At 41.2% G+C, this 12634-nt stretch overlaps 1 protein-coding gene across 4 annotated transcripts in view; it reads right to left on the reverse strand.

The window, feature by feature from the left end:
• UVRAG (UV radiation resistance associated) overlaps positions 1-12634 on the reverse strand; it is an 83435-nt gene that overhangs the window by 58588 nt on the left and 12213 nt on the right. For all 4 annotated transcript variants that reach the window (XM_090134163.1, XM_090134162.1, XM_031601097.2 and 1 more), the window contains 5 exons: positions 8786-8903; positions 7542-7576; positions 6537-6698; positions 5853-5927; positions 2004-2089 (listed from right to left, as the gene is read on the reverse strand). In XM_090134163.1, coding sequence (XP_089990289.1) covers positions 2004-2089; positions 5853-5927; positions 6537-6698; positions 7542-7576; positions 8786-8903 — 476 coding nt within the window. The remainder of the gene's footprint in view (positions 1-2003; positions 2090-5852; positions 5928-6536; positions 6699-7541; positions 7577-8785; positions 8904-12634) is intronic.

The raw sequence follows: 12634 nt of genomic DNA on the forward strand, positions 1-12634 counted from the left end.
CTTCTTTCTTTGAAAAATTAAAACAACAGTCATTACAATCTGTTCTCCGTATTCACAATCTGACAAAAAAAAAACATTGGGAAGCCACATGTGCAAGCTGTGAGGTTTTACTACAGACAAATACACCATATAATGAGGAAAAGTCTTCAAAACGTGGGATTTATGTGAGCAGATGCAAACCTTTATAGTAGACACTTCCCTATTCTCTTTATAGTCAATGGACAGAAGCAGGCAGGCAGCAATTCATTTCCTCCCAAAGTATACGTCCTGTCAGATGAATCACAACCCAGCTTGTGCCTGCACCTCTCTTCTGGTTCTAGGAGGAACAAAAAAACATCTTTGGAAAGAGTCTGGAAAGGCTGGTTGCTCAGGCCTGGACTCCTGGAAGAGGTGGCAAACCAGCCTGCCTGGTAGGAGAAATAGCACAGCTGTCAAACAGAGACTGGAGGTGATTAGAGAGGAATAAATGCTATCAGTCTTTTGAGTGAGGTGTCATGGGGAAGCAGCAATAGAGAAAGCATATCTGTAAGAAAACCTGACTTCATGCATGAGATAAGAGGGAGGATTTGGGACTACACAGAGAACTTTGCCTCAGTTCCCAAAGAATTTTCCCACTAGGAGGGAAGCAAGTAAAAATAGTATCCAGGTAAGGCCACCAGTTGTGAATTTCTACTTCTGCAATGAGGCAATGCAGGACGTACTCCCTGATGAAGTATGCAGAATCCACTGATTTGTATTAGCAGCAGGGCTGCTGTCCATCAAGTCCAAGACCAACTGTTTCTTTTTCTGCATTGTGATTCACAAGGAAATAAGGGAAAAACAAAATGCATGAACAGTACACATTTTCTTCTGTTTAACCAAGGTTTAACATCACTTAGTATAAGAGTTTTCTTCCCATAACTGTGCCTGAACTTCCCAACAATCCCTCTGGTTGTTGTGTACAAAAGATACAAGTTTTGTAGGTAGTCTCAAGTTTCAGTGTTTCGGAGAGTCAAGAAACAGCACACAAATTTTAAGAGAGCTTATAAAAAAAAAAGACAACGCAGAGTTAACTTTTCCTACCTTCACTTCAGAATTAAGGCTATGCCTTCCCGCAGACAACAGTGACACCTACTGCCAACGCTACCAAACGACACAACTTCTACAGCATGAAACCAAATGTTTTCCCCATCACTTCTGAAAGCACACTCAGCATTTGCTTCTAAAGGATCTCGTTTGCCTGCTGTTGTTCCTACAGATCCGAAGTTCACAAGCTGCCTTGTAAGATGCCTTTTAAATGCAGCTTACTCCTCAAATCCAACTGTAGGGTTCACAAACCCTTTGTTATACCTCCCCACAGCTATTATTCTTGAAGTACTGTATTAAAACAGGTCTGAAAAAGGCCATTTTGACAACATTCATACCCACATTCCATGTTTTTCACAAGCAAAGAGGCAGCAAAGTCACCAACCAGAAGTGGGCAGGTATAGCACTGCTTCTAAGCTACACACCAAAATAACTGCATCTTAAGCAGTTATCTTCTGAATTACATGGGAAGATTATGCAAAGTACAGGTACAGTTCAGTAGTTCAACAGAAACAAAACAGTTGAGCAGCTATTTTGTCCCAATAATGGCATCAACCAAGAAAGCTTTAGCAAGTTGCTTCAATTTCATTCTTTAAATTCCTTTAAAACAGCTTTCATTTTGTTGAGGAAAACAAAGGACTTTCCATAGAAACTCCCTACCAAAGAAGCTTCATGATTTCAACACTTGCAAGGCAGCCCACAGGCAAGCTCTGCAAGCAATTCGACATCACTGTGCTCAAGTGTTCATCATTAGTAGCAAGGACAGCAAGAAAGATGCATCAAGGCTCATCTCCTCACCACCAGCAGTACATCCACCCTACCCAGATAACCCCTTCCACATTTAAGCCCAGAAGATGGCTTTAATATTTGGAGAGGCTCTTTCTATATGCGTTGAAAAAGCTAAAATGGCTTGGTAGAGTACTTTCCATCAGCCTTACCTAAGCAAAGAGAAGACATCATAAGAGTTACGAACACAGTTCTGATCCACCTGGAGAAGGCTGTTCTTCAGGGTACCTGAGTGATCCTTAAGGCAAAGAAAGAACATTAAGTTAGAAATCAAAAATGCTTCCATCTGGACTACAAGCTTGTCTTATCTAAGTACATCAAATAACCTTGAATTTAATGTGTTTTAAATGCACCTTCACATGAGCTTACATTCTGTTGGTAGAAGTCATTCAAGATGGCAACAGTGGCAGCTCAAGCCTGGGCTGCAACTACACTTAGCTATACAATGATATAGGTCATTAACACAGTGTCATTAACATAGTTTTCTATACACAGTGTATTTTCTTGACTGATAAAGCCCTCCTTTCACTTAAAAGATGCTTAAAAGATCAAATAAAAGATCAAATCTTAAGTTTTCAGATACAGAACGCTTTCTGGAAGTTACAGTAACTCTGTGTCATTCTTAAGAGACCAACAAAGCCAGAACAACACAGTCCAACATGCAATTCTTCACTCTGGAAAGGTGTGATAGCAAACTTCTCCTTATCAGGTATAGCCACACAAGTGCTGTGAAATGCCACAGTATCTCTGAACTGTTTCTTGACAGGACAAAGCAAGCCATAAGCACATCCAACAATCCAGCAGCAATGTCAGAAACTTGAAAGACTGCAGGAAAAAAGTAGTGAATATTCATTTCAGTACAGAAAGTATGCTAAAATAGAAGGTGATATCAATGTATGTGGATACAACTGCAAGAAACCCTACTTATATATTCTTTACCTGCCTCAACAGGCTGTTCCCATATAGAAGGTGTTGAAATGCAGTTAAGTTTCAACACCTACAAAGCTGCAAGAGCCACAGGCCACAGAGCAGCCATCCCTCTCTGCCAAATGCAAGGTTCCATCTAAATAATCTGAAGATCTGTGTGTTACATTATGCATTCACACTGCAATAGAGGCACCCTATCAGCAGCCACCTCTGCTCCTCGTTCCCATTCTCAAGACTTTTGATACTACATGTTGAAATCTGTATTTGCAGCCCCAGGAAAAAAACAAAAAGCCAGAAGAAAGATGGCTTAATCCCTGAATCAGCTAAGTGGAAAACTGAAAGTGTTTTTCAACCACAAAGTTGATCTTGTTTCAAGAAAAGAAGCAGCCTGGGATCACCTGGCTGCAGGATGAAAAGAGCTCAGCCCAGTAGTATGTTGTAGCCTTCTCTTTTCCCCCCATATGACAACTGATTGAAAAGAAATGCCCAATAAAACAGACAGAGTGCTCTACACGAACTGTTCTACTCCGAGGTAATTTGCAGGACAGAATAGAGTCAGAATCCTTAGAGCTGGAAGGGACCTATAAAGGCCATGTGGTCCAATTCCTCTGCAGTGAGCAGGGACACACACAGGTCCATCAGGTGCTCAGAGACTCAAAATGTCTCCAGGGATGGGGCACCCACCACACCTCTGGGCAAAGGAAAGGTTTCAAGCTTAGTTATTGAATAGGCTTGCTCTTTAGAAGCAGAGCTGTCTGCTTTCCTGCTGCAGTATATATTACAGATACAGGTACATGTACTTACAACAAGCACACAAAGGCTTATTTTCTGTAATTCTGAGATCCAGTTGCTTTAGGGAAGGAAAAAAAAGGTAGATGCAGGGTTTGCACCTGTGCTGATGTAGACTGTGTACTCTAAAGAGAAAGCTTTTCAAAGGTCTTACTGCTATATTGTTGGAAAGAAAGCTGCAGCTCAGTAAACCCTGAAGAAAATAACTCACTCTTCTGTCCATCTTATCCCTCAGCACTCCTAAATGCTTTGAGTTACCTAAAGCTTACTTAGCTTACTAGCTCTACTATTATTTCTTTAAGGAATCAACAGCCAGTTGGTCATTGAGTGAAAGCCATCCCCGCTTCCCTAAATGCACTTGTTGAAAAGATGTGACTGCAAGAACAAAGGGCAAGTGTTATGGGTCACTTAGCAACAAGCATCCAAGGGTCAGAAGAAAATCTGAAAGCCAGGAAGGCAGGGAAGGAAACTGAGGAGAATGATGGTTTTAAGAAAGTCACTACAATGCTATCAAAATAACCAAAGCCTTGAACAAAAGCAGAAGTTGGAAGTACAACTCTATGGAGAGTCAGATGTGAATAAGGACACAGCAGCTTGCAGAGTACATCTGTTCTGACACAGAGCAGTAAGCCTCACATTTCTCTACCAATGCAGTGCTACAGCTTTCTGTTTCCCCAATTTACAGCACAGGAGCTTTGTACAGAGCAAGAATTCTGAGCACAAAGATGTATTCTGAAGGTTACCTTGTAGGAAAGCAGGCTGGAAGGTTCTAAAACAACAGCTGACGTGCATCATACAGCAAAGACGTAAATTTCCAGTGCTTTGAGTTCAAAATTATCCATTTAGCTCATATGGGCACACTGTTCTTACTGTTTGACCACCAGGGGTATATCAATTTGATCACTAAGCTGCCAGCTTTAATCAAGAAAAATCATTGTGGCAGCACTTAATGTTCCTGTCCTACTTCAGGTTGTTCTGCAGCAGTAGCTTCCAGGCTCCCACCTCTTTTGTCACAGAGGAGTTGGCAAGACAGAAGATGGGAGCATGCATCTTATGGATCAAGTCATGCTCAGCTGTAAATCTATAACATGTTTTGAGACAGAGTTGGTAAGTCTCCAGAATGTTTCATTCCAACAACTTCCTTTCTTTGGCTCAGTAGTCTTCTTTAATGAAAAGGACATTCAGAATCATAAAAATTTATTCTTCCCATTAATAAAATGCACATTATTGTAAGAATTTATAAATCTAGTCTGGCTGTTTCAACAGCAGTTCAAAGAATATTTTAAATAAATAGGGATTCTTCAACACAATGGGAGAAACTGAGTTAGGAGAACACTACTACAACTATTCCTAAGGAGATGTATACTAACAGGGCACTGCCAGCACTGAGTGCAATGCCTCTGTGCAGGAGGCTTGCAACAGACCTGCAGAATGGCATTTGGACACAGCAAGAAGGCTTCGTATGTGCCAGTGTAAATGAATAAGATATAAAAATGAAAAAGCACCCTCAGAAATCAGAAAACACTGACACTGCCAAAGAGGAAAGGTATCATATGAAGATTCTACAGGAACACAGACATGCATCTGACAAAAAGAATCCCTTCCTAAAGGTTTTAGGTAGTGCTTGGTAATAATAGCTAGTATACCCACCAAAGTGAGGCTGCTCCATATTCAGAAAATCTAGCATTAAAACTAGAGATTAACTATTAAGAATAGAAATATTCCTCAGGTACACACAGGTTCTGTTACAGGAAGAGTTAGTGCCAATTGGTTTGGCTTGAACTGCAGACAACTGAGTTGCATACAGGAGGTGTGTATTATACAACACAGTTTGGTTGAGGAGCTGACCAAAAGAAACCAGAAGCTGCAGAGCAGGGTGACAAAAGCTTCTACATCTCGCAGCAAGAATGAACTACAAGGAAAGACAACAAAAATAAAAATAAAGAGAAAAATACTTTAAAAAAAGAGACCAAAATTAGTCTCATCGTTTTCAAAATGCTTTAAATTTGAATGAAATGTCTGCCTCGAGGAACAGAGCATCAAAGCTTAGTTTCAGTAATCAGGATTCTTTAGGTCTTTGGTGAGCTCTAAGCCTTGCATGAACAGCTCAAATGTACAAGCAACAGAAGCAACAGTTCCAATCCATCATGCCAAGAAAGTATTCCTTCTCAAAAACAAAATATTTTAATGTTCTGAACATCCAAGCATGAAAATTTCAGTCTAGAAATTGAATCTCAGCTCATCACCAGTACTGCCAAGCCTGAACAAGTAAATGATATCCTCACCTTCTGTTCATATGAAGCTCCATAATAACCGTCATTGAGACCAAAAATGATCTCGTTTGGGTTTCTTGCATGAATCTGTAAGAAAAGAAAACAAATGATTTTAAGGTCAACTTCATATTGGCTTTACACTGCAGTTGAGCATAAACCCCTCTATTTGATGATGAAATGCAGTTTTTCAGCACTTGTAAGTTCAGAAGAAGAAACCTGACAGCAAACTGAACTTAACCACAGAAAACAACAAAGAACAGAACACTGAAGGAAGCTACTGAATGGACAGCTGACCTGAACTGACCAAAAGTTATGATATGCTGTGCAACACCATGCTCAGAAACACAAACAAGTTATTCTGTTCAAGGCAGCTGTTGCTTAAGGACTGGCTGGGCATCAGATCTCTGGTGAGAGGTGCTGAGTGACTGCTTCTGAATCCTGCATTGTTTTTCATCCTCTTCCCTCTACTTTTTTTTGCTCTCATTTATTAAATTGTCTTCATCTCAACCCACCCATGAGTTTTTCCTCACTGTTGTTCTCCTGACCATTCCCAACATACACCGAGTGAGGGGAGCTGAGTGAGAGCTGGTGGCTGCTACCAAGACCAACTCACCACGCATTAATAACCTGTATTTGCTCAGCTAGCTGTTACAACTCTTTAAACCAGAAGTAGAAGAAAAACTGTTTTTGCATTACCTGCTGTCCCAAGTACTTCAATCCATCCAGATTGACCTTCCATTCGATCAGAAGCTGGAAGTGCTCCTTCTTGCCACCCCAGATCCTCACAACGAAACACGAGACAGACGTATCGAGACGATCAGGCATTATTCCAAAGTCCAAACTCCTCCAGGTTGGATTCTGTTGGTATTCAAAGAGGGATAAGAAGTACTGAAGCTGACAGTCCTGACCTCTAAGCATGATATTAGAATGTAGCACTTTATGTCAAACAAGGATTTTAACACAAAACCTCATCATGAACAACAGCCATTTCAGCTTTCACCAAGAGCTATTAAAGGCTCTGAACAATTTATCAATTGAGTTTAGTCAAATCAAGAACTTGTAAAGTGGACACAGCATTGTTTTCCACATTATTATTTAGCTTCTGAAAACCAAAGTATAGCTTTCATTGCAAAAGCTGAACTAAAGCTCTGATCTATTCCCCAATAATTAAGTTGGCATAATTTATCTGCAGGTTTGTTCACATCCTCCTCCTCCTCAACTGAAGCTGATGGCAACCCTTGAAAGAGCTGAGCTGTAAACAGATCCTAGGTATGATACATACAGCTTTATGACAAAGAAGGAAGTGTCTGAGACCAATAAAAATATGATTAACATTACTTTGCCAATTTGGTGTCCTCAGCATTTGAAATAGTTATCTGTCATAAAGCTCAACCTGGACACCAAAAAGTTCTCACATCAAAGTGGTCCACCCTGAGAGGGCTTAGTCCCATGTGCAGAGGTACCAACTGATCTTTGTTCCACAGCTGTGAAAACAAATGTGCAGATCTACTGTTCTGAACTCACTGTTCCAACTTTTGTGAACAGAACCTGAGGAGGAGGAGGAGAATGCAATGCTCCTAAAAGGAATGAAGAGTTTAAATACATGTTTAAGAGTCACGGTGAGCAGTTGAGGAATTTGTACACTGTGGCAAATACACAATGTCAAAAGAGAAGAGTTCCTTTTATGTGAAAATAACTTACCAGAGAATTCTTGATCACTTCACTCTTATAAAATTCTAAGGAAAAATGAGTGAAAAACACTTTTAGATTAGCTTAAACACCAATAAAAATCTTCATATTTGAAACAAAAAGCCAAAACAAGTAACACTCTTGAAATATAAATGCTAATGGGTGTAGCCTCTTGGGAACACATTGTTAAGTGAAGCCAACTCTTTTAAGCAAGAGAACTCACTGAATTATTAGAAGTCATAACTAACGTTTTATCATTATAACCAAGATGTTCCCGTGCCTTTGGTTTCTGGGAAAAGAATGTGGGCCAGTAATTTACATGATTTGGTTGCCACTTTCCATTCAACTGGTTTGTTATTTAACATCTTCCTGGAGGAGGGCAAAAAAGGATAAAGCGATTGCACTACATTCCTGAAGAGCAAGGGTGACCTGTTCCAGATGCTTAGAAGAGAGCCTCAGAGGAGCCAAGAACCCTGGACTTCAATGGATACACAGCCCTTGGCTCTCCCAGCCAAAAGAAGAGTCTTTAAGCAGACAGCAATAGAGGCTGAAGCACAGATTTTATAGAAAACCCCTCCGTTTACTAAAATGAAAAGAAAAATCTTTGACAACCCAGAACATTTCATTCCAGGTTCAAACAACCATCACAGAAGCCCATGCAGCAGGCTCAAGTTATACAACCTTCAGATGGTGACCTCAAATTAAAGCCTGGGTGTAACAAAACTCAATTCCAAAGCTTCAGCTGTTGATAGACCCAAAAAGAAGGTAAAAATCTTCTCTCCATAATGAGGAACTATTGATTGCAATGGAAAGCAAAGCATTAGAAACGAGTTCTAACATTCACAAGTGTTGAAAGCAGAACAGATGAATGGATGTTTCTTGACAACAGTATTTTGGGAAATGGAATCAAGTAGAATCAAGTGCTGGCTTACGCTCAGTAAAATAACTGGTGTCCAGAAGCTTTCCTGTGAAATTGTAAGTTTCTAAATTCCTTAAACTCAGAGTTATTGGCTGGGAAAAAGGAGAGCAACAAAAACAGGTTTATTTAAGAAACTCTACCCAAGCTGCCATCTGTTTTGCTTCCTTGCCTGCTTCCTCTGAAGGCTTTTATGAAGTTCAGGACACTAAAGAGTGCTCTTCTGCTGCTCATAAAAACGATGCGAGTAGTGGCAGCAGGTTGATGAGGCAAAAAAGAATACAAAGTCAGTGTCCTAAAAGAGTGCTAGGTGCAAGAGTTGACATGAAGGCTGGATTACCTTTGTATATCTTGGTGTTATCACACAGGTGGAGAGTGAAGTACGTGTCCAAGAGGCGATAACCATTCTTACTGATGATGTTACGTGCAGCAATATTCCGAAGGTGGCGAAGCCGGCGCTAAAAAAACACAAGGAAATAAAGAATAATTCAAGGAACTTAATGATAAGAAAAGCTGCATCTTAATCTTATGCATGCATTTTAATGATTTAACCAAAAAAAAAATAACACCAAGTTTTTTTTGGCAGAAACTCAGTAGTAACAATAAGCATTCAGCTAAGTCATCATGAGCTGCCTGGATGAGCAGCAGCCAGCCTGCATGAGCTCAGCTGGAGCAAAAGTGATGCACAGAACATGCTACTCTTCCTCATGTTCTATACATAACTTTTACTCCACGCATCTAAATCGCTCCAACTATCACTTCCCAGCAATACACGACAGTATTAGCAGAGAACAGCAGCATATTATCCACGTGTTCTGCATCATCACATTGCAAACAGGGCCAAGCCTGAAGCATGCCCAAGAAGAATTAGAAGATAAGCAGCTCCAACAAACTACTGCCATCATAACGGGCTGAACGAGGCTCCCTGCAGTCACAGCAACTCTGGGAACTGCTGCAGCATCCTTAAATAAAAAGCAAAACAACTGGTATACACATCCAGAAACTCAGGGAAAATTATCCTTCCTAGATAATCATTAACTACTTAAAGCAGTTTTGTTTCTGAACTTACTGCTTGGTTTTGCTTCCTCTTTCAACTTGGAAGGCCAGCACATGCATAACAGAGACTCAAGTGAACTCAGTACCCATATATAACATTCTCATCAATCTTTCATTACAAAACCCACCCTCCCACTGTCTTGCCTCCCTTCCCTAGGGATGTCAGTGACTGGCTGCCATCCTTTTTGGCCCACCCAAAGCTTGCCTGTATGCAGTTTGTCCTAAAAGGTTTTTAACAAGAGTCAAACAGGCATCATTGGGTTTGGAATGACAACACTACGCTTTAAAAAGTTCTCACTTAATCCTAAAGGAATGCACTTTCAAAGGAAGGAAAACTAACATAGAAAGAATATTTAATTTCTGTTCACGTGGCAGACTCAAAACCACAGGTGGATAAGCTTCAGCCTTATTTCTGCTAAGCTCATTTATGAGACTGTAAGAGCAGCCTGGGACAGGATCGTAGTATGGTTCATCATGGGATGAACCATGGGATGGGACCATGGGATGCCAAGAAACATCAAGGACAGCCACTTCCCCAGGGTATGCATGCAATGTAAAATAAGTCCTTTATGCCACTTAATTGCAAGAGTACGCAGTCCTTTTGGTTAGAAATTGGTATTGAGAATGATGACAGAAAGAATGTTTCATTACAAACCTACATGGAAGTCATCCATTAAACCTCATCTAAAAGCTGTGCAGTTTCCTGGGTAGCTTGATCAGAGAAACACCAATGCCCTGATGTGCCTTAAGAAAGATACCAAGGTTTCACGTGTCAAACCTCCCAGCTTCAGTAGCATACAAGTCAACCAACCAAGCTCACTTCCCAATTAATAAAAAACAAAGAAATTAAACTAGAGAGCAGTTCATTTGACAAGAAGAGCAACTTTCTCCAGTTCCTTTCTGGATTACAAGCTAATTGCGTGACAGGTTGAAGTAATATGGTAGAATGAATTCACCCTCAAGCAAAGTCAAACAAGTTTTTCCTCTTCTGTTTTACAAGCTCCAGAGCATCGTGACCTGCACTTGCATCTTAGGGAGCACAGCCAAGTTCTTATCTCTGTGTTTTGTGACTTGTTTGCACCCATCAGAGTCTGGAATTCATTGTAAAAACCTCAGGCCTCAGTGCTTACAAACCAGTTGGAAGGGGAACGTTCCGTTTTGGGCTGTGAGAACACAATTTAAATCTTTGCTCTTTGCTCTTCCTCCCTTCTGTCCCAGTCAGCCCACCAGGTAGGGAACAGGTTGCCAGTCACACAGACAATTTCCTTGTTTATGCTCTTGAGTATGAGATAATAAAGAGAGAGAGATTCAGACCCTGAAAATAAGCCTTCTACTTGCCCACCACATCTTCAATGTAGATGTACAACATTATCCTGATTTCTTTGTTCAGCCTGGAAAAAAGAAGGCTGTGGGGTGACCTCATTGCAGCCTTCCAGAACCTAAAAGGAGCCTACAAACAGGAGGGGAATCAACTCTTCACAAGGGTAGATAACAGCAGGACAAGGGGAAATGGTTGGAAGTTGAAGGGGGGAAGATTGAGGTTGGATGTCAGGGGAAAGTTGTTTGCTGTGAGAGTGTTGAGGTGCTGGAACAGCTGCCCAGAGAGGCTGTGGATGCCCCGTCCATCCCTGGAGGTGTTCAAGGCCAGGTTGGATGGGGCCCTGGGCAGCCTGGGCTGCTATGAAAAGTGGAGTTTGGTGGCCTGTTTGTGGCAGGGGGGTTGGAGCTTCATGATCCTTGAGGTCCCTTCCAACCCAAGCCATCCTATGATGCCTCAGAGCTCTACAGGAGCAGCATCCAGAGCTCATTAACTACACCCAGCCAAAGATAATTAAAGTTTTAGCCAGCAGACCAACAGCTACAGAAGCAAATTCAACAGACCATTCAACCAGGCACCGAAACTCTGCACGAAGGCCTTGCAGCTGTTCTGTTTGGCTGGGTTAGTTTCACCAGACCAGTTTCTCAGCACGGTGCACAGCGTGGCTGGTGCAGGGACAAGCAGCTGAATGCTGAAGTGAAACCACGAGCTCCAGACATGGGCAGAGCCACGTACAGCCCAGCACTTCTACAAGCAAAGGGAAAAGCAGTCTGTGGTCAGCCCCCTTTCCAAGTGCAGAAGCTACTTCTTATAGAGAAATAAGCCATCACACTTCACCCCAAATACAACAGCTGTAAATAAGCCTGAGAGTTTCATTTCCTTTTTCTCTCAGGTGAAGTGGAAAGAAAGCTGTTGCTTCTCATTAGAGATAGGCTTAGTTATTTATGTGTTTATAAACACTACCAAGAACTCTTCAACACAAGAAGGGAACCCATAAAGCTGAGATGCTCTGCAACCAGAGCAGTCATTCCTTAAAGCCTGGTTTAAAGAACAAAATACAGGTGCTAAAAGAAAAAAAAAAAAATACATGTGGCAAATGCTTTGTCAACCTTATGAGTCACATACCTTAGAACAGGCCAGCTGTGCTGATGAGCTGATAGCTCAGGATATGCTTTAGATAAGCCAAATAGCAGATAGCATTTCACTTCCAAAGATGAATGAAGCAGTGAAACCACATGGTAGGCCTGTTATCATTTAACTGCCAGTCTAAGTGTGTAAAAGCAATTGCCATGTAACATCCCTACAATGACTTACATGAAAACTTTAGTGTTTCCACCTACCTTGAAAATAAGTGGGCACAAACCAGGGAAATAGATCCAGTCATTTCCCCTCAAAAGAAATCCTGCTCGTATCTAAAACACACTGTGAAAGGCAAAGGTAAACGTGCAGCCATCCCAAAGCTACTACTTGTAGTAAGCTCTCCCTGAACCACCCAGAGAACAGTGCCTACCTGGAGGAGCCTAAAGCAATCCTGACATTTCTTAAGTGTTTGCTCAAGTCACATAATGGGTAGCAAAAACAAGAACAAGAGTCAGAACTCTCTGTTCTATCTTAGCCACTTTATTGTTCTCTTACAGGAATCAAATGACCCCAGAAAAAAATGCAGATATGTTCAAGTATGAATGATGTTAACAGGAGAAAGACAGTGGGCTGACTTTGCAGCCTTTCAATACCTAAAGGAAGCCTATAAACAGGAGGGGAATCAACTCTTGGAAAGGGGAGATAACAGCAGGACAAGGGGAAATGGTTGGAAGT

This window comes from Phasianus colchicus, chromosome 1 (assembly GCF_987193195.1).
Source record: "Phasianus colchicus chromosome 1, bPhaCol1.hap1.1, whole genome shotgun sequence".
Taxonomy (NCBI): domain Eukaryota; kingdom Metazoa; phylum Chordata; class Aves; order Galliformes; family Phasianidae; genus Phasianus; species Phasianus colchicus.